The following is a 22,451-nucleotide window of genomic DNA, read 5'->3' as shown; positions in this document are numbered from 1 at the left end:
CGCATAATTCTTTACTCACATAATACTGATGGTAATGGAGGCCCGTGAGAAGTGGGAGGATGAGGTACGGCAGTTTTTGAGCACTTTCACAGACATAAATAGAGGACCATTAACAAGTGATCATGCTCTTCCATTCCGGCTTGTCACATACTCTCTTACAGAACATGAAGTTGAAGGTGAGACCCTGGACTGGGTGTTGCAATACCTCGAAAAATAGTAAGTATATTCCTTAGCAATGTTGATATTCCTATCCATGGTTTATTATTATGACTACAGACCAAACAGTTGCAGGCAACAGATTATATTATGCAATGCCGACGGTAGCTTATCCAAACCGCATGATACATACAATCTGACACTGCCACAACCAGTGTAAATTACAGTGAACTTATCTTTGTTCTTCGTGCTATAAGACATCAAAACAAGGCCAAACAGTAGTGAATGGAAGACGGGGTACAAGTAGCGGACCAAGGAGCCAACACAAGGTCAAAGTTAATTTTCGACAATCATAACTAAGTTAATAGGGAGGCATAAATCATAAATGTGGCTATTTTAGGACTGATCCTTCTTGTACCCAGTTGAAAAAAAAAATGTTTACAAATTGCGACCAGGGGTGTGGCATGTATTAGTACCGGTATATGTATAGTTAGTACAGTAAATGCATTTTTGATCAGTAAATTTTTTAACACATTGCCTAAAAAACAAAAAACATGTGGTTTGAACTTATTATATTTGATTTACTCTTTAAAATTCTTTTTACTAACTTGTTATATTTTATTTTTCTGTATTGATTGATATTTCTATTGCTATATACTGAAAGAAATGTACATTTTTAAAGATGCAATAAACAATTATTATTATTATTATTACAACAGAAACAGATCTAAGCTAAACCGACACAGTAGTGAAGAGTTTTGAGAACTTTTTAGTCTTTTACCAATTTGAAAAATCTTAATACAGTATTTATTTTTGATAAGGGACATCATCAAAAGCTTGATAAATAAAAAACTGAATTCCTTAAATTTTATAGCCAACTTCCCACCCTCCTAAAATATTAATATTGATCACCAGCATAATTTTTACCTCATTCAGAATTGATTGAAACCCATGTTTTTTTTTATCATAATAAACACTATTCATAGTTGATTTAATTACACAGATTTTAGAAAATTACTTTCTAATTTTAAAGCTCAAATTCTTAAAAAGGAGAGTTTATTATGAACAAGAACTCATTAAATAATAAAATCGCTTTTCATGGCTAAAATTTCCTCCCCCAATCCAACCCCAATCTGACATCATCTTATGATATTGCCTGAAAGGATTTTATAAGGTTTATCCCCATGTCGCCCCTTTCTGTAATCTGAGCATGCTTATCAGTTTACACAAAAGGTCAAGACAGGTTACCTATGTTGTCATTATCCGTATAATGTGTGGTATCAATTACTAATAGCAAATTTGATATAAAAAAGTTGGAATGTATAACTACTTGTATTTATCCAATTAAGTTTAACAGTGAATGATGTTGGATAAAATGAAAACCAAATTAAATTTTCTCAAAGTTTTTATATACCAGATTTCTAAAATTGGTCAATAAATCTATACATGTACATACCGGTATGTGTACTAAAATTAGTGAAACAGGAACTATAAAGTGATAGATTTGTAGTGGTAAAATTAGTGAAACAGGAACTATAAAGTGATAGATTTGTAGTGGTATAATTAGTGAAACAGAAACTATAAAGTGATAGATTTGTAGTGGTATAATTAGTGAAACAGGAACTATAAAGTGATAGATTTGTAGTGGTATAATTAGTGAAACAGGAACTATAAAGTGATAGATTTGTAGTGGTAAAATTAGTGAAACAGGAACTATAAAGTGATAGATTTGTAGTGGTATAATTAGTGAAACAGGAACTATAAAGTGATAGATTTGTAGTGGTCTAATTAGTGAAACAGAAACTATAAAGTGATAGATTTGTAGTGGTAAAATTAGTGAAACAGGAACTATAAAGTGATAGATTTGTAGTGGTATAATTAGTGAAACAGGAACTATAAAGTGATAGATTTGTAGTGGTATAATTAGTGAAACAGGAACTATAAAGTGATAGATTTGTAGTGGTATAATTAGTGAAACAGGAACTATAAAGTGATAGATTTGTAGTGGTATAATTAGTGAAACAGGAACTATAAAGTGATAGATTTGTAGTGGTATAATTAGTGAAACAGGAACTATAAAGTGATAGATTTGTAGTGGTATAATTAGTGAAACAGGAACTATAAAGTGATAGATTTGTAGTGGTATAATTAGTGAAACAGGAACTATAAAGTGAAAGATTTGTAGTGGTAAAATTAGTGAAACAGGAACTATAAAGTGATAGATTTGTAGTGGTATAATTAGTGAAACAGAAACTATAAAGTGATAGATTTGTAGTGGTATAATTAGTGAAACAGGAACTATAAAGTGATAGATTTGTAGTGGTATAATTAGTGAAACAGGAACTATAAAGTGATAGATTTGTAGTGGTATAATTAGTGAAACAGGAACTATAAAGTGAAAGATTTGTAGTGGTAAAATTAGTGAAACAGGAACTATAAAGTGAAAGATTTGTAGTGGTAAAATTAGTGAAACAGGAACTATAAAGTGATAGATTTGTAGTGGTATAATTAGTGAAACAGAAACTATAAAGTGATAGATTTGTAGTGGTAGTGAAACAGGAACTATAAAGTGATAGATTTGTAGTGGTATAATTAGTGAAACAGGAACTATGAAGTGATAGAATTTGTAGTGGTATGTGACATGTGGATATTAATATATTTCTTCAAGCAGCTTGAGTGCATTCATCTTATGATGTTATTAGGACTTGAATGAAACTTTGAAGAAATTTTTCTGCCAAAAACTAATAATCATAACAAAACTAATGAAGTAAAATCTCCAGTTCCGTCATTCTACAATTACTATATCGAGTCAGACTTTATATCCGAGAAGAGGTCTCATACTCCACCCTAGTTGTATCATTCAAATTCAAGATATTTTTTATATTTACATTAACACATGTCTATGAATGTTTTCATCAAACGATGTGTTTAATATTGTCATACATGTACATGGTAAAGTGGTTACTTGCTATCTGATCTGCATCATATACTTTTACATTATAATACCCCCACTATGTCCCTCTTCTATGCGAAGTACATGTTGAATATTTATTGATGAATTATCTAATTATTTTTACAGCAATGCACCTCAATCGCTGGCATTTGCTATTGCCAGGAAAACTGCTGATGCAATCTTATCATCTAACTTAAATAGATATATTCAACAACCAGATGATGAAGAAGACATACCAGGTAACCAATTAAAATTGTCTATTATTATACCTCTGTCATTGTAACGCTATAAGTTACAGCGTGCCATAATTTTGCTGTATTTTACGCGGTATTTTCATCCTACCATATAAAGAAATGCAAATTCCAAATATGGAATGATTATGCACATAAGCGTCCTCTAATAATAAAAACAAACATGGCTGCCCCTAGGGCTTGACCGGACCCACACAAAGATGTTCGCTAATTCTGTTCTAAACTTTTTGGATTTCGGCATTCCCATTATGTATCCTTGGAAGGAAAAGATAATAATAAGGTATGAGGTTATTACGAGGATACCTCAATGTATGCATTCAGACAGTATGCCGCCTGCTGCGTGTCAGTCGATACTCCAGCTGTACTGTCTTCGTGCATACTTTAAGGTATCCTCGTAATAACCTCATACTCTAGCCATCAATGATACATCAATGCAATCTATGCAAGAAAATACCACTAAAACACAGAAAAAAAGATTCTGGTTGATTTGTTTTCCAAAATCCATTTTTGACTCCCATGTGCGAAGCACAAAATGGGAGTCTTTGTAGTTAGTGTGTGTGTATGTGTGTATGTGTGTATGTGTGTATGTGTGTATGTGTGTATGTGTGTATGTGTATATGTGTGTCCGACTGTTCCACTGCTATCTCAAGAACCATACATCGGTTTTTGATGAAACTTGGTGCATAGATGCTCTGGGCCAATGCGCAGATTTGATTAGGTTTTGGTAAAAATCCATGCTCGTTAATTACCTAATTTGCATGATAATTAGCTAATTTTTAGCTGTTCTATGACTGTTCCACTGATATCTAAAGAACCACTCATTGGATTTTGATGAAACTTGGTACATAGATGCTCTGAACATATGCGCAGATTTGATTAATTTTTGGTAAAAATCCGTGCATATTAATTACCTAATTTGCATGATAATTAGCTATTTTTTAGTGGTTCCATGACTGTTCCACTGATATCTAAACAACCACTCATTGGATTTTGATGAAACTTGGTACATAGATGCTCTGAACTAATGCTAGGTTTTGATTAGTTTTTGGTAATAATCCGTGGATACTAATTACCTAATTTGCATAATGATTAGTCAATTTTCGTTTTTTCCACTGATATCTCAAGTACTAATCATCACATTTCAATGAAACTTGGTACATAGATGTCATACGACACTGCACAGACCTGATAGTTTTTATGGTAATATCAGTACATATTAATTACCTAATTTGCATAATTAATTAATTTTCAGCATTTGATATAAGTAGTTAGCATTACATTTCAATGAAACTTGGTACTTACATACTCAAGGACTATGCAGAGATTGATTGTTTTCGATAAATATTTGTGCATATTAATCACCTAATTTGCATAATTAGTTAATTTTCAGCTTTTCCACGGGTATCTCAAGTACTAATCATCGCATTTCAATGAAACTTGGTACATAGATCCTTTAGGACTATGCAGAGACCTGATTAGTTTTAGGGTAAATAATTGTGCATATTAATTACCTAATTTGCATAATTAATTTTCAGCTTTTCTACTGATATCTAAAGTACTAATCATCATATTTCAATGAATCTAGAATTATGCAGACCCAATTAGTTTCCGGTAAATATTTGTGCATATTAATCACCTAATTTGCATAATTAACCAACTTTCACACTGATATCTCAGGTACTATACATCACATATCAATGAATGTACATGGATGCTGTAGGACAATAGACAGACCTGAATAATTGTGGGTTAAAATCTGTACATATTAATTACCTAATTTGCATAATTAACCAATTTTAATCTTTCACACTGATATCTAAAGTACCGTAAAAACTCCAAAATTTCGACTGGTTTTAAATAATTTGTGTTAGAAATGTGACGTGTTTTTAGAGTCAAAATTAAGGTGCATTTTCGGACGGTCGAATTTTTCAGAATAGAAATCAGCAAAAAAAAATGGGGATGATAGACAGTGTGCTTCATTAGTTTTTAAAAAATGCAATGTCCGTCAATTGACGTAAACTTCCTCATGTTTCACGGTAAAAGCAAAGGTCGTGGCCGAGTTGTAACTCAAAATCTAAACAAAGTCATCAATCAGTGAGTATTATGACAAGCAAAACAAAACATCAAGACGCGGAGAAGAGGTCAGCACAAAACTAATAGGTCAAAAGACAAAGCTGTCTCGCACTACCTAGGAAAACTTGCGAATGTTCGAAGTACAGGTACCCATTGGACAAAAGATACATGGAAGTTTAGCAAACGATCTCCCCGACCCAGTGCAATGTATCCGGTTAGAATCAAAGCTCACGTGTCCCTTATTTGAGCACCGTACCGGTGATTTGAGGGACCAAATTCTGCCGTAAATTCGCCCTTGGATTAAAAAATATAATGGGATTTAAGAAAATAAAATGGGACTTTTAAGGTGTATTTTGGGGTCTTTTTTCGGACATTTCAATCAATCCTGCCGGCTAAAATAGAGTCTAAGTTTTACCGTAGTCATTGACGTCTGTCTATTCAAGAGTACACGTGTATGATTTTTATCGTGACTAGCGTGAGCGGGTAAGCTTCCTTTCGAGAATGAGCTGTTATCACTGTGAACAATGTTAAATTATTCTTCAGATGACCAGTTTATTTTTTAAAAACAACTAATTTTTTTATTTAAAAAAAATCATGCCGTTTTCGCATCATCCAGCTTTTTGATTGGTTAATTAGCGATTTGACCTATTTGACCTAAGAGAACATGGCGGATATCCTACAGCATCAAACGTTTATACGAGACCGGAATCATTCGCTTACGATGAAACTAAGTTGACTTTTATTTGTATTTCATAACCATTCAACAAATTTATTTTGTGTACATTATTATAATCACTACTGAGTACAGTAATAATCAACAATTCAGAAACGCAGCATGCCGAGATTTTTGTGTTCGTTTTTATTTGAAACTTCGTTTATTTAGAATATATTTTCGTTACCAATAAAATAAAAATCTCTCAGTCAATCAGAAACCCGGATTCATGCCTTTGAGGAAGGTCCCGTTTGAACGCTCACATCGGTTTTTTTTTCGTTTGGGGGAAAACTAAAACTGGTCGCAATTTTCGAATAAGAATGAGTCGGCAATTTTTAGTGGAGTCGAAAATTTGGAGGTAAATAAAACACCGAAACCCGGCAAATAAATAGGCGGTCAAATTTGTAGAGGGGTCGAAATTTTGGAGTTTTCGTGGTGCTAATTATTCCATTTCAATGAAACTTAGTACAAAGATGCTCTAGGACAATGTACAAACCTAATTAGTTTGGGGTAAAAATCTGTTCATATTAATTCCCTAATAAGCATAATAATTCATAATTTTTTGGTTCTAATCACATTTCAATTAAACTTGGAGACATAGATTTTCTGTTACATTGCGCAGACCTCATTAGTTTTACACTCAAATCTGGTCATATTAATTTTCTGATTTGCATAATTAGTTTTCAGCTAAGTAATTTCGAATTATATTTAATGTGTCTCCAATACTCTCAGCACATGGGAGTTCTTTCTAAGCTTTCTTTGATTTGATTTATGATTTATAATTAAAAATGTTATAAAATGTGTTTTTATTTAGACTTTCATGATATTTAATTTTCAATTCTTGCAAAAATCAATAAAAAGAGTATAGCACCCACACATTTTTAACTGGTTATCGTTGTAACCACAAACATTATAATTTTGGTATGGGCCTTATATCAGTGCTTTATTTTATTGTGCAATTGTAGTAAACCTCCATACATCATCTAGGTGTTATTTCAGGCATATTTTTCACAAACTGATAAATATGCATAACATTCTATAGAAAAGAACAACTTGGAAAACTTGCTTGCTGACAAATTGTATTTCCTGCCCCATTAAAAAGTAAATATATTTTGCAAGGTTTTAATATTATTTTTACTTTTTCAGAATCAAAATTAATTGAAATAATAATTTCAGTAAATGTTATTATTTTATTCAAAGTGATCAATGCTGAGAGGTTTGCAAGAGTGGTGTTCAGTAAAGTACATGAAATATGTGAGAAATGGAATGATAATCCTCCGAGATTAGAGTATCCTGGAATGTCACATGTAGTCTCTTCATATGCCATCAAGAATACGCGGCGGAAGATGGAAGACAAGCACATTATAATTCCAAATTTAGATTATCTTTTCTCAACAAAAGTAAGTATCTTGTTACTAACGAGGTTGTAATTGACTGTATTGTAGTATGTTACAGCAAGTTTCAGAAATATTGGCTCACAACTGCTTTGGCTGAGGTGATGACCTACCAGAATTGCTGATGCTGACAAGTGGTCACACACATTCTGGATCGGAGGGGTGTTGATTTATCCTGAAGCAGTTCCCAGCTGTTTCATTCCAGTGCTATTTCATCTCAATACCATTTTGTTCCAACCCTGTTTTGCATTTCACACCAATTGATGTTTCCTCTTTGTTCTAAGATTTTGATACATACCGGTATATTTTGTTTTAGCTATACAATTCGTGGTCAGGGAAAGTACGAATTCAAGACAGCTGAATAGAGACAATTCAATATTACTTCCTGTGCAGAATATCATTGTTTCAGTAAATTAGTATATCAGAAAACTCACTAGCCAAATTGTTGATACTTAATAGGATTAAAATTATGTGACAGAATTTTCTAGGTTGTCAGACCTACAGGGTCAGATTACAACATCAGAAAAGGCAACTCACAAAATAGCATTCATGACATTCGATTAGCTGGAATTCAGTCAAAAGCCTCTCATGAACTAACATCAGGAGCACGTGTGGCATTTTTCAACTTTTCTTGTTTGTGATATTGGTTAATTATTTAGTGAGATATGTTAGTGATGTTTCTCACATATTGATTTAAATATTGTCACCAGTTATTAAATATACTATGAATTGAATTGGTTGGTCTGATGTTCAATAAGCTTATTTCTAATGTGAAATACTAGTACATTGTGAACATATTTGGGAAATAAATAATTCAAGTGATAACAAAAAGGCAAACCAAATAAATTGAACAGAACTCTGATATTAAAATATAAACTATTTTGTATATTTCTGTTATGTCATACCCATGTTATGTCGGTGTGTGCATTGTATGTTCATGTGTGCAACCGCACCTATATCTTGGACGTGTCTGACTTCAAGATGGCTGAATGGCACCCATTTTTATGCTAAAATTATACAAAATCAAGCATTTCCACCATACATTTGACTTTACCTTGATGCATGTCTTTTTGTTTTTCTGATTTATTTTGTATTGATGAATGTTGTTCCAGAGCCATACCTATGACAATATTAGACTGATTACAAACTTTACAACTACATTATTCATTATACATATTAACATGCATTTTTGTCTATGGCTGACTCATTTTCGTTATATTCACTATTGAACATCAAGGACTCTTTCATGTCATGCCATGACATTTACTGTGCATTGACAATTTTGAGAGACTATTATATTTTTTCTCTGTGCATTGCATCATTGTATAAAAGGTCATTTGCCTCAAATTTCCAAATGTAGTAGTAATTCATATCATATTTCACTGGTTAATACTTAATACACAGTGGCAAATACAACTGCATTTGTATTATGTCTGATTAGGTGAAAACTAAATTTCTGTTCAATTTGTTTTCTGAAATTGACATTCCAAAATTTATGATTTTTTTAATAAGAACTGGGATGTGTTTAACTGGCATCTGAAACGTAATTTATTCTTGGCCTTATTTCCTTCCCTACATTTGTCCTTGCCCTGCAGAACAACGAATGTGTTTTGTAGGTGCGAAAGTCGCATCACTTTGTATTTATGATTTTAGTAGACCAGCTAGAAAACCATTCATGCTCATTGGATTTTTCTTGTAACTGCGAGTACAATTGCTTTTTGCCCAAATATGAAAGCAAATAATTTGTTTGGCTAAAAAGTCTTAAAATTTGAAATTCATCTTGAATAACCTTTAAACAATGTACAAAAGACACGCATTTAAAAAAAACCATTAAAGCAAACCATCATGATTTTGACTCATTTATCTTTGCTATGTTTCTATAGAAACCATGTAAACCATCATACTATGCTGTATTTGATGGCCATGGTGGTGTAGATGCTTCACATTATGCTGCAGCACATCTACACTGTCATCTAGTACACCACAAAGGTTTTCAAAATGATGATGTTGAAACAGCACTCAAGGAAGCTTTTAAGAAAACAGATCACACGTTTGTTGAAAGAGCAACCAGAGAGGTAAAGTCATATTCTAGTTGATTTTATTGCTTTCTATTCTATACAATGTAACTCTTTCAGTGTCATTCCATCTGATGTGTCTAATGGTTAGCATGTCTGTCTAACATCAGGGAAGTTGTGGATTCAACTCCTACGGTCAGCTGCACATCAGTACATTCTGCCCGCTTTGGAGATATACTTTCAGAGGGGTTGTGAAGCTGACAGTTCTGTGTCCTGTTCCTATTCTTGTTGTTGCAATTAAAGTAGAGGTTTCCATTGGACAACTGACTTAATTCTCTCAATAAATGTACATGTTTGAGTGCTGTTCGTCATTTCTGAGTCTGTAATTGGGTTTTTTCCTGTTGACATGAAATGATAGTATGAAAACGAGATATGCATCTTTAATCCGATAAATACTGGTTAAATAAATAAATGTCTTCCAGAATGCGATTACAGTCAATGGACACATTGACGGTCAGGTACATTTGATTGGTTGATGTGAAATTATTACATTGTCATCATCTGGGTTACGCTTGTTGCTGGGAAATTCTCTGTGTGCTGCATTTAACGAATGAAGCGAAAGAATTTTCACCATATATACAGTACATGATGTATACATTTAAGCAAAACTTATAAACTAAACAAATCATCTGTGCTATGCACTCATGGTATTGGTCTACAAGTTATTGGAAGTGACAGAGATTCCAGGCTAAACCAATTTCATTTTTTTTGAGGAATTTTTTCATTTTTAGCTCCGCTGTCGACTTTGTCGAGCGGAGCTTATCATATGAGTGATTGTCCGTCGTCGTCGTCGTCCGTCGTCCGTCGTCCGTGTCAATGTTTTACTTTTTCGACTTCTTCTTGAAAACTACAAGCCTAAATGCTTTGATACTTGGTGTATATGTACCTTGGGTAGACCTCTCTTAGATTTGTTCATTTCATGTTGATATCTTTAATTCTCTAATTTTGGTGAATATTTTTGTCATTTTTGGTAAAAACTATATTTTCGAGTTCTTGTTAAAAACCGCAGGTGAAATTGCTTTGATATTACATCTATAGGTACTACATGTGTACCTCTCTCAGATTTGTTAATTTTGTAATGATATCTGTAATTCTTTAATTTTGGTGAATATTTTTGTCATTTTTGGTAAAAACTGATATTTTCGACTTCTTGTTAAAAACCGCAAGTGCAAATGCTTTGATATTACATATATAGGTACTACATGTGGACCTCTCTCAGATTTGTTCATTTTGTAATGATATCTTTAATTCTCTAATTTTGGTGAATATTTTTGTCATTTTTGGTAAAAACTGATATTTTCGACTTCTTGTTAAAAACCGCAAGTGCAAATGCTTTGATATTACATATATAGGTACTACATGTGGACCTCTCTCAGATTTGTTCATTTTGTAATGATATCTTTAATTCTCTAATTTTGGTGAATATTTTTGTCATTTTTTGGTGAAAAGTGATATTTTCGACTTCTTGTTAAAAACCGCAAGTCCAATTGCTTTGATACTACATATATAGGTACTACATGTGGACCTCTCTCAGATTTGTTTATTTCGTGATGATATCTTCAATTCTCTAATTTTGGTGAATATTTTTGTCATTTTTGGTAAAAAGTGATATTTTTGACTTCTTGTTAAAAACCGCAAGTTCGATTGCTTTGATATTACATATATAGGTACTACATGTGGACCTCTCTCAGATTTGTTCATTTTGTGATGATATCTTCAATTCTCTAATTTTGGTGAATATTTTTGTCATTTTTGGTAAAAAGTGATATTTTCGACTTCTTGTTGAAAACTGTAAGTCCGATTGCTTTGATATTACATATATAGGTACTACATGTGGACCTCTCTCAGATTTGTTCGTTTTGTGATGATATCTTCAATTCTCTAATTAATTTATTTTGGTGAATATTTTTGTAATTTTTGGTAAAAAGTGATATTTTCGACTTCTTGTTAAAAACTGCAAGTCCGATTGCTTTGATACTATTCATATTGTTCATTTTCTAATGATGTCTTCACTTCTTTAATTGAAATGTGCATTGCTAACAGCGGAGCTATCTCAGCCGATAGGCTGCTTGTCTAATCTTCATATTGATTATGTACGTTGCATTTATAATAATACTAACGACAAAGTCTTGCATTGAATGTCAGGTTTTATTGTTGCTTTCAGCGATTACGAAGTGGATCAACAGCAGTCAATGTTGTGATAATGAATGATGTGTTACATCTGGCATGGTTGGGAGATTCACAAGCGTTATTGATGAGGAATGGACAACCAGTGGAGATAATGCAACCACATAAACCAGAGAGAGAGGTAAACCTAATTTATCTGAATTTTAATTCACCCCAACATTTTGCTGAATTTGAGATATTTTTGCATAATTTGTTTGTTAATTTTAGACAAAATAAACATAATTTTAAACTGTCTTATCAAAATTGAAAAAAAAATATGTGGATTTGTTTTATGAATGTTAATCAAATAGTGAAAGCATTCATGGCAAGTTAGTTATTTGATGAATATTGCTGCGAATCGTTTACCCATGACAAGTTATTGCCATAAATCCAGAGTTATTGGGGAACCAGAATTGTAATTGCACATTAAAATGAATGACATGGTGGGAGTGTGTACAAATCCTTTACAATCTGAGCAGTCGCTGGGTTGGTGTGGCTTGTTAACTGGTGTATATATCTGGTAGCATCGCTTATGTGTCGGCTTTGAAGTACAAGTACAAGGTTTAGCACCATCAATGAGGTTTGATTGACAAATCTCTTTGATGGTGCTGAACGTTAGGTTGCATTAAACGTAAACCTAAATTGACCTCACTCTGATGACGAATGCATTGTGGAATACAGAAAATAGGCTAAATAGGTTTTGATGATGATTGGTTGTTAATGACATGAGGTATAATATAAGGTTATTACGAGGATACTGCAAAGTATGCACGAAGGCAGTACAGCTGGAGTATGACAAACACACAGCGGTGTTTGATGCGACCACATACTGTCTGAGTGCATACTTTGCAGTATCCTCGTAATAACCTTATTATTATACATCTTTTCCTCCCAGGAATACATCATGGGAATGCCTAAATCCAAAACATTTAGAACATATTTAGCGAACTTCTTCGTGTGTGGTCCGGTCAAATCCTGGGGGCAGCTATGTTTATTTTTCATTATTAGAGGATGCTTACGCGTGTAATCGTTCATTATTTGGAATTTGCGTCTCCTAATATAGTAGGATGAAAATACCCAGTGCAATACTGCAAAATTATGGCATGCTATAACTTACGCTGGCATTACGGTGACAGATGTATAATAATAAATATTAACTTGATATGTGAGAAATATAATCATCATTTTTCATTTCATCATTACCTTCACAGGATGAGAGAAAAAGAATAGAAGACTTAGGTGGATGTGTTGTTTGGTTTGGAGCATGGAGAGTCAATGGTACTCTATCAGTGTCCAGAGCTATAGGTAAATCAAGTCATATTAATATCACTTTTAGTTTACATCAGACATAAGTGACTTTAAACACAGTTTGGGATCTGTCTTTCCATTCGTGTGTATGTTTGTCATTTCTTGAACATACCTGGACTGTTCAAAGTTGATACAACGACAAGACAATAGCTTTATGCATATGCATGTTGATTCGTTTTTAATCTACTGGTAGTTGATCTTTAACTGACAGTTGTTCATCAATCATTTAGCCGATTTTCATAATGTGCTATACACATTACTGATGAGAATTTGCAGTGATCAGTAAATGTCCCTTTATTCTATTACAGGTGATGCTGATCACAAACCTTATGTATGTGGAGATGCTGACACGACATCTGTCCAACTACAAGGTGACGAAGAATGTGTAATACTGGCGTGTGATGGCTTATGGGATACTATGTCACCGCAAGAAGTATGCTCCACAATTCAGACATATATCAATACTGGCAGTGATCTGACTACGGTAGCATGTAAACTGGTTACCATGGCGAAAGAAGGAGGTTCCAGTGATAACATCAGTGTCATTGTAGTATTCTTACATCCTCATCATGAGAAGAGTAGCGATAATAAACAAAAAAACGTGAAAGTTGCTGCTGATGCAGAGAAAGATGAGGAGAAGGAGAATATAAAGCAATGTGGAGGAGATAAGAGAACTGATCGATCAACTGAAACGCAATCATCTGAGAAGCATGAATTGTCAAAGGAGCAAATTACACTAGGAGTTAATAACTTACACATCGGAGACAGTATGAAGTTTATCTCAAGCCCAAAACTGAAAACTAGACATTCTGAAATGAGTTCCCACGGAAGAAATACTTCATCATTCTCTGAGGAGGAAATCTCATCTCCAAGAGACATGTCTGTCAAGGTGACTCGGAAAAGTAAATCAAAGAGAACAGTTTCAAGTAAATTAGCCCGACGCAGATCTGGAAGTGGAAGCGGGCCTTTATTTACAGCCACTTCTGCTACGAAAACAACCATGAATTCTACCGGGTTTGCCAAAACTAATTCTTTACCAAGCACACTGAAAGTTCGGAAAAGTCCGCCTAAAACAGGCAGAACGAGGTCTACTTCATCTTCATCTTCAAAAGAGTCTTCTTCTTCAGGAAAACGGAGGCAGTCAACCTCTTAAAATCTTATTTAATGATATAATCACCCTATTACATTTAGTGTAATAATATAATGCTAAAACACACAGTCTGTTTCCAATGTTGCTTGTATTCTCGTACATGTTTACGTCCTGACACATGTTGTATTGTGACACATGTCATCACTTGTGTGCTGACAGCATGCTGCCACCTGTGTTATGACACGTGACATCACTCGTGGGCTGACAGCATGCTGCCACCTGTGTTAAGACACATGTCGTCACTTGTGTGCTGACAGCATGCTGCCACCTGTGTTATGACACATGTCATCACTTGTGTGCTGACAGCATGCTGCCACCTGTGTTATGACACATGTCATCACTTGTGTGCTGACAGCATGCTGCCACCTGTGTTATGACACATGTCGTCACTTGTGTGCTGACAGCATGCTGCCACCTGTGTTAAGACACATGTCGTCACTTGTGTGCTGACAGTATGCTGCCACCTGTGTCATGACACATGTCATCACTTGTGTGCTGACAGTATGCTGCCACTTGTGTTATGACACATGTCGTCACTTGTGTGCTGACAGTATGCTGCCACCTGTGTTATGACACATGTCGTCACTTGTGTGCTGACAGCATGCTGCCACCTGTGTTATGACACATGTCATCACTTGTGTGCTGACAGTATGCTGCCACCTGTGTTTACACTTGTCATCACTTGTGTGCTGACAGTATACTGCCACCTGTGTTAGGACACATGTCATCACTTATGTGCTGACAGTATGCTGCCACCTGTGTTGTGACACATGTCATCACTTGTATGCTGACAGTATACTGCCACCTGTGTTTACACTTGTCATCACTTGTGTGCTGACAGTATGCTGCCACCTGTGTTATGACACATGTCATCACTTGTGTGCTGACAGTATACTGCCACCTGTGTTTACACTTGTCATCACTTGTGTGCTGACAGTATGCTGCCACCTGTGTTATGACACATGTCATCACTTGTGTGCTGACAGTATACTGCCACCTGTGTTTACAGTTGTCATCACTTGTGTGCTGACAGTATGCTGCCACCTGTGTTATGACACATGTCATCACTTGTGTGCTGACAGTATGCTGCCACTTGTGTTATGACACATGTCATCACTTGTGTGCTGACAGTATGCTGCCACCTGTGTTTACACTTGTCATCACTTGTGTGCTGACAGTATACTGCCACCTGTGTTAGGACACATGTCATCACTTATGTGCTGACAGTATGCTGCCACCTGTGTTGTGACACATGTCATCACTTGTATGCTGACAGTATACTGCCACCTGTGTTTACACTTGTCATCACTTGTGTGCTGACAGTATGCTGCCACCTGTGTTATGACACATGTCATCACTTGTGTGCTGACAGTATACTGCCACCTGTGTTTACACTTGTCATCACTTGTGTGCTGACAGTATGCTGCCACCTGTGTTATGACACATGTCATCACTTGTGTGCTGACAGTATACTGCCACCTGTGTTTACAGTTGTCATCACTTGTGTGCTGACAGTATGCTGCCACCTGTGTTATGACACATGTCATCACTTGTGTGCTGACAGTATGCTGCCACTTGTGTTATGACACATGTCATCACTTGTGTGCTGACAGTATGCTGCCACTTGTGTTATGGCACATGTCGTCACTTGTGTGCTGACAGTATGCTGCCCCCTGTGTTATGACACATGTCGTCACTTGTGTGCTGACAGCATGCTGGCACCTGTGTTATGACACATATCATCACTTGTGTGCTGACAGCATGCTGGCACCTGTGTTATGACACATGTCATCACTTGAGTGCTGACAGTATGCTGCCACCTGTGTTATGACACCCGTTGTCATTTGTGTCCTGACACATTTTCACTTGCATGCTGACATGTGTCATCACTTCTGTTTTGACATGTAACTTGTATCCTAACATATGTTGTTACTTGTGACTCACCTCCTGATGGTTTTTTAAGAATTCTTTTCAGAAATATGAAAAAAATACTGTGAACTGTTTTAATTTTGGGAAAGACAGATTTTTGTGTTAGTTAGTGTTAATGATAAAATTTTGTAGGAGTGAAAATTCGTCTGGGTCCTATGACAGTAGTGTCAGCAACATTTACCATAAAATCATCAAATCATGGTTTACAGTATTTGATTTACATAATTATGCAGAATAACATTTCACTTTTTTGTTATTTTTATTTTTCACTACTTAGTGGTTGTAATTTATATGAGGTAAAGAATGTTATTTGTTAAAGCTCAGGGTATTAATTACACATTAATACTTTTATTTTAATTTTTTCACTTTTTTTATGGGAATAAGTTTTAATCCTAACAATGTTTTGTGTAGTGCAATGTAGAAATGGAAACCAAACTATGTTAATTTTAATTAATTTAGTTAACTGTCATTTCCGTTTCTGTGTTATGTCGTATGGCAATGGGGTTTTTAAAGGCCACACACCACCTGTGATAAATGCCAATATAGTACAAAATAGATTATATTGACTATGAATGACTTATGAATTTGAGTGCATCTGTACACCCCCCTCATGTTTCTTAATATCAAGGATTTGATTCACACCTCAAACTAAATAAAGATTTTATATTGATTGATTTTGGTTTTACCTTTCCGTAATAATGAAGTCTGAGCTATAGGGTGTTACCATGTCTGTGTCATCGTTGTCGTTGACACTTTCTTGTGGCCAGGATATTTTGTCTATTCTTTCTCAAACAATTTTATTCATCACTGTATAATCTCAGTGCAGTTCAATATTGGTGTGACTGTCTCGTATGTGTTCAGAAATATTGGTGAAAATATGCCTCCTTGGCTTAAGGTTGGTCAATACAGTTTCATGAAAGTCTTTGATTTTTTTTTTACATTTTGTGAATAAATTGCATATTGATATACAAGGTCATATGTGAAATAAATTGGAGTCTCGAACCAAAATGTTGAGACATTTGTGACATTACATTGGGGATAAATTAAAACATGACCCGCTTAATCAGTATATTTGATTGATAATAAAACAACAATGTGTCGTGAATTACATTTTAAAAAGGTGTAATGACTATTTGTAGTTTGCCATATGCTAATACATTGGCCTACCGCCAACATGTTCTAATGTGAAAATTCCTATACGTCAATTTTGAACATACCAATGTTCAGAAAACTGTATTGATAAACCTTAACCATTTCAACACCAGTTCCCTATTTTCATCACCAATTCATTTATAGTGCAGTTTCCTTCAGAAGATTGTGACAAAAAAATTTACAATTGGTTTAAATTTTGTTTGTTGGCTCCCAAAATTGGGGTTCATTTCCAGAAATATTGAAGAATATAAAAAAAAAGTGCAGAAAAATTTGGGTGAGGAAGTCTGGTGGTGAAAAGGTTAAACAGACTAGCTTGAAATTGAAAAATGTGACAATATTCTTTCCAGTTATATTTCTGAGTGGAAACATGAATAATTGGACGCAATTGGATATCTTTAATTTTGACCTATTGTGCCATTCTGGAATCGGATCTCTGTCATGTATTTATGCATTTCATTTAAACTTGCATATATTAAACATTATTGGCCCTAAAAGTGCTGCGGCTTCATGGTTGTTACATCACATACTTTTTCTTACAATCAGGCAAGGTGTTCAACAGTTTAACTATGTTTTAAAATGTTTGTATTAAAAACAGTGTTACTGCTAGTGCCTACACTTCATGTGAAATTTTGTATATAAAGAATATAGTATATAACACATGTAATTTTACTGTTTGGTAGAAATGACCATTTGTTTCTTCTAAATATGCATTTCTTAAAAGTGATATGCATCGACCAATTGAATTGAAACATGTAACACATACAAGACCTCATATATGCACAACATTTTATGTTATTTTGTTTGAAAACTGAATGTGGTCATTTAGATCTACGGCATGTGTATGCCTATATACAACATCATTTTCCGTCCATTATCCCAAACTACATGCATCTCCATGTACAGACCAAAGACATTCGTCTTATGTAGTGTCTTTGATCAAACACTACATAACTTTGTACCACAACCATTTTGAATTGGCAATGATTGTTCTGAAATTTCCATACTTTATGGCGTAGCCTGGTAATGACATGGTATATCAAATCAAAATACCAACAATACTAAATACAACTCAAATTGAATACTAATTAAAATATGTGTATTCACAGTGGCAATTTGATTCAGTTTGTTTTTATATTATATCTATCACCATTATTTTACCAGTACATACACCATTTATACAATTCACACCAACTGAATGTTCCTTTGCATAAATAAATATGTATCACATCTATACACTATGGTACATAAAACTGAGTGCACCAAAATTTATTTAATCTCATAACATATCACTTCAATTTAAATAACTCAAAAATAATATAATACTTTGTACATATAATAATTGGGCAAACTTTAATAATTTAAATAAATAACCGTCCTAATAATAGTCATAGTGTTAACTATTAATACAGTCTGTTTTAGCTTCTGTCAAATGTATTTTAAGATTTTGTTATTTTTAATGATGTATACTACTAGTTTAGTATATAGTGAATAAAAATAAGTTTAAAAAAATACAGTTGTTGTATTTTTACATAACAAAATGGAGTCATTTGCTTTTAATATCTAATCTGTGTGTAACTAATTAAAACCCACTTCTTGACCAACTCCTTTTCCCAAGTCTGACTCATTTTTTTTTCAAATCTAATTTTTTTGTTAGATCATATATTGCATCTAAGATGAAATACTGAGAAATATTTATCAAAGATTGGTTTCAAACTCAAAGCTCAAGTTTTTCTTTTTTTAATTATACAATGAATATTCACAAGTTGATCATTATGCAGATTTTGCACCTGCCTTAATTTTAGACAGCAGTGACTACAAACTCTGAAGGTCAACACTCTGTACATGTGTACTGTATTCATGCATTGCATAGTAAATGTTGTCAGACTTTTATAGTATATTTCACTTGGAAAATGCATGGTCCCACATTCCCATTACAAATTTTTTGCAGAATTCTTGTGAGGACTCTCAAAGGTATACATCTACAGATTGTTTGGGATGATTGGTTTTAAGTCAGATAAAACCATCGAATCTGGACTACGGTAATCTAGATATATAAAGATACACAATAAAATAGCCTTGACATTTCATCACAGGCTAGAATACTGGTATATCCCAGAAGTGGGATATAAATATTTATACTTTTGAGTAGGCTATGGAAACAATCTATGAATCAGATGTAAGTTTCAAGACGTGTTGATGATTGTGCAATCTCGCTAATCTAATAGAAAGGTATTGCGATGATTCAAATTTACAGTCTGTTAAAAAATACCATCATTTTGTGTTAGACAATAATAATAATAAGAGCTACATCATAGATGATATATCGGTAGCTCGTAGCATAGACTGAGAAATCCTGGTCTGTTCTCCACATGGATTGATGTATACAAATATTTTCTGGGAAAACAAAACATCTCTTGTATCTACATTGGAAACCTGTTTTCAACAAAGAGGAGCTTACTGAATTATACAAAACAACTGTGTTTCATTAAAAAATGAATATTTTCTCATGAAACTAACATTAGGCAAAAGTGTAAATAATACAGTTAATGCAATTTTAACCATGTCAGAGTTATAAAAGGGTTGTAGAGTTTGAGCTCATGGCTTGATTGAGATGGAATACTGGGAGTTTTGAAACGAGAAGTTGAGAAAGAGTTGTAAAAAGATTTGAATAAACTTTAGTATATGTACCTTGATGAGATTCCACAAATTGAAAAAGTAGTCATACACAAAGAAGAATACTAATGATAATGAAAGTTGTTCAGTGAAAATACATGTATATTGATTATTCAATTTCAGGGATCTGCCCATGTCTGTCAGCACTGGTTGCTATCGTCTGGCAAAAGTTCTTGACCAACACTATTCTTATTGTTTATGACCACCACTGGACCATCATTCTATCATCATTAACGATGTTAACACTCAAATTAACACAATGGGAAAATTAACGCAGAACATAATAGGCACTGCTGTTCAAAAAGTGTTACAATGGCCTCATGTGTTTTTATTATATAATCTTTTACAACGAATTAACTGCATTGCTAGGCAGTATGTACATTGCAGTGAATATATTGCCCCTTCAGTAAAATAAACATATACAAATACCAAATCTGTGTAGTCATTAATTTTGGAAAAACAAAATGATTAAAAACTCATCTTTTTGGCCGAAGTGAGTGAAATGTTCTATTTACTGTGGAATACTTTATTTTCGCTGGAATTAATTTTCGCTGAAAAGGCTTTTTGGGCATTTTTTATAGATTTTATTTTAACTGATTTTTGATGAGTTTAATGTGAAATATAGGAAAAAAGGTATATTCGCTGGATTTTATTTTCACGGAATCATCCCTTCAGCGAAAATAGCGAAAATAAATTCCAAGCGAAAATAAAGTATTCTACAGTATTATCGGAAATAATTTCATAATCAACAAACCTGTGGACAATTACTATAAAAAAGCCTGAAGTAAGAAGATGGCGAGTTCTTTTGGGGGAAAACAGGGGGAAATTCTTCATCGACTTGTCAAAGTGGATATATTATCAAAATAAATATGAGAGGAAGACATTTAAAAAGAAGCAACACATTTTCATCTTAGTTTCACTTGTTGCAAAACATCACTGAGTTTAGCATTTATTTTCAGGTCTGCTAGGTGATCAGCTCGAGTTTCTCCAATATTTAACACAGCCACAGGTTTCTTTTGTTCGGATGCTGCAAGTATAAATCTATACCCTGAATAAACCTAAAAAAACAAAACGAGAAATACGTAAATAAAAATATTGTGTAAAAACTGTTTCATGCCAAAATCAGGATATCTTGGTGTACCGGGTACTCATGCTTTTCAGTAACTGTTGAAATTATACCGGTAATACATTCAAACATAATTCTATACTTTTTAAAATTAAACAAATTTGTGTGTGAATAAACAAATTCACTTTCTAATCTGAAATACTGAAAATGCCAAAAAAATTGTTCCATCCTGTATTGATGAAGATAGAGGTCAAAATGCACAAGAACAATAAAAATGTATTTGTATTATTATAAGTCTGCATTCTAAATATTTACAATTATAACCATAGATAAACCTCTATTATTTACATTCTACTATAGAGTATTAATACAGCAATTACACATGCATGTACAGTAGGTAGATCACATAAACAATATTGGTAGCATGGACAAAGAATTAGTACACAGCAGTTCTAATGTGATTCATTGTTAAATTTGGCAAATAAAACATTGATTGTTGTTAATTCATAAAATATATTGAACTTACAAAAAGAGATGACCCAATCACCAGTACAGAATCACATTCACTCAGCTTCTTAAACACGAAATGCACGATAGGTCTTGGAACATTGTCACCAAAAAATACTACATCCGGTTTCAGAATACCTCCACAGGTTGTACATTCGGGCACTTGGAAACCTTTAATCTCCTCATCACTCAAGAGAACATCGCCATCAGGTGATATATTTAGTGACTCTACTTTAAACCGCGGATTCAGTTCAGAAATTCTTTTTTGTAACTCCTTCCTAGGGGTGATACTTTGACAGGACAGACAGACTACTCTGTGCGAACAGCCATGTAACTCTGTTATATTCTTACTCCCTGCCTTTGTATGTAATGCATCAACATTTTGTGTGACGAGCCAATGTACCTTGCCTGCTTCTTCCCAATCGGCGCATATTTTATGAGTCAGGTTGGGTTGGACAGAACTAAACAGCGGCCAACCAACATAGTTCCTAGCCCAATATTTTACACGACGACTTGGATATCTAAGAAAATCTGAGTACTGTATGGGTCTCTGATCACTTCGTGCATAGAGTCCGACGCCTTCTGATCTATAGTCCGGTATTCCCGATTCGGTTGAAATGCCAGCTCCACTCAAAATAAACAATGACTGAGAATTATTTACAAAGTCTGTTAACTGTTTTACTTGTCGTTCCTCTGCCGGATCGCTTACTGGGACAAATTTAAGTCTTGTTGATGTCGCAACTGCTTCACTACTGTAAAACGCAGATGGAAGTATTAATGTGCATCTAAAGAGCTTCTTTGTGCACAATAACTTGAATAAAGCCATCCTATCGGAGACACTTTGGACAACAGAGGACCAGACGAAAGACAAAACAACGACACCGAC

The 22,451-nt window shown here is 34.1% G+C and overlaps 2 protein-coding genes across 2 annotated transcripts; one reads left to right on the top strand and one right to left on the bottom strand.

The window, feature by feature from the left end:
• The first annotated feature begins 30 nt into the window (after window positions 1–30).
• LOC100377509 (protein phosphatase 1F-like) lies at window positions 31–14,306 on the top strand. Its single transcript, XM_002732056.3, has 7 exons — window positions 31–216; window positions 3,236–3,348; window positions 7,346–7,545; window positions 9,423–9,614; window positions 11,779–11,922; window positions 12,992–13,085; window positions 13,397–14,306. The coding sequence occupies exons 1-7, from the start codon at window positions 35–37 to the stop codon at window positions 14,239–14,241; spliced, it is 1,770 nt and encodes a 589-aa protein (XP_002732102.2). The 5' UTR covers window positions 31–34; the 3' UTR covers window positions 14,242–14,306.
• A 4,244-nt stretch (window positions 14,307–18,550) lies between these two features.
• Window positions 18,551–22,436, bottom strand: LOC100377662 (NAD-dependent protein lipoamidase sirtuin-4, mitochondrial-like). Its single transcript, XM_002732057.4, has 2 exons — window positions 21,585–22,436; window positions 18,551–21,050 (listed from the first exon to the last, which is right to left on the bottom strand). Exons 1-2 carry the CDS (start codon window positions 22,389–22,391, stop codon window positions 20,898–20,900), a joined length of 960 nt encoding a protein of 319 aa, XP_002732103.2. The 5' UTR covers window positions 22,392–22,436; the 3' UTR covers window positions 18,551–20,897.
• Between the last annotated feature and the right edge of the window lie 15 nt (window positions 22,437–22,451).

Source organism: Saccoglossus kowalevskii, chromosome 16 (genome assembly GCF_978046115.1).
Source record: "Saccoglossus kowalevskii chromosome 16, keSacKowa6.1, whole genome shotgun sequence".
Classification (NCBI taxonomy): Eukaryota; Metazoa; Hemichordata; class Enteropneusta; family Harrimaniidae; genus Saccoglossus; species Saccoglossus kowalevskii.
The sequence above is the reverse complement of the archived record's forward strand: the minus strand, read 5'-3'. Positions and strand labels throughout refer to the sequence as shown.

What these genes read in the sequence shown, in the direction of transcription:
- LOC100377662 (XM_002732057.4), bottom strand. Translation starts at nt 22,391, where the DNA reads ATGGCTTTATTCAAGTTATTGTGCACAAAGAAGCTCTTTAGATGCACA. An exon ending in TGATTGGGTCATCTCTTTTT is followed by an intron (nt 21,051 to 21,584) that starts GTAAGTTCAATA and finishes TTGTTTTTTTAG; the next exon opens with GTTTATTCAGGGTATAGATT.
- LOC100377509 (XM_002732056.3), top strand. Translation starts at nt 35, where the DNA reads ATGGAGGCCCGTGAGAAGTGGGAGGATGAGGTACGGCAGTTTTTGAGC. An exon ending in TTGAAAGAGCAACCAGAGAG is followed by an intron (nt 9,615 to 11,778) that starts GTAAAGTCATAT and finishes TGTTGCTTTCAG; the next exon opens with CGATTACGAAGTGGATCAAC. An exon ending in CACATAAACCAGAGAGAGAG is followed by an intron (nt 11,923 to 12,991) that starts GTAAACCTAATT and finishes TTACCTTCACAG; the next exon opens with GATGAGAGAAAAAGAATAGA.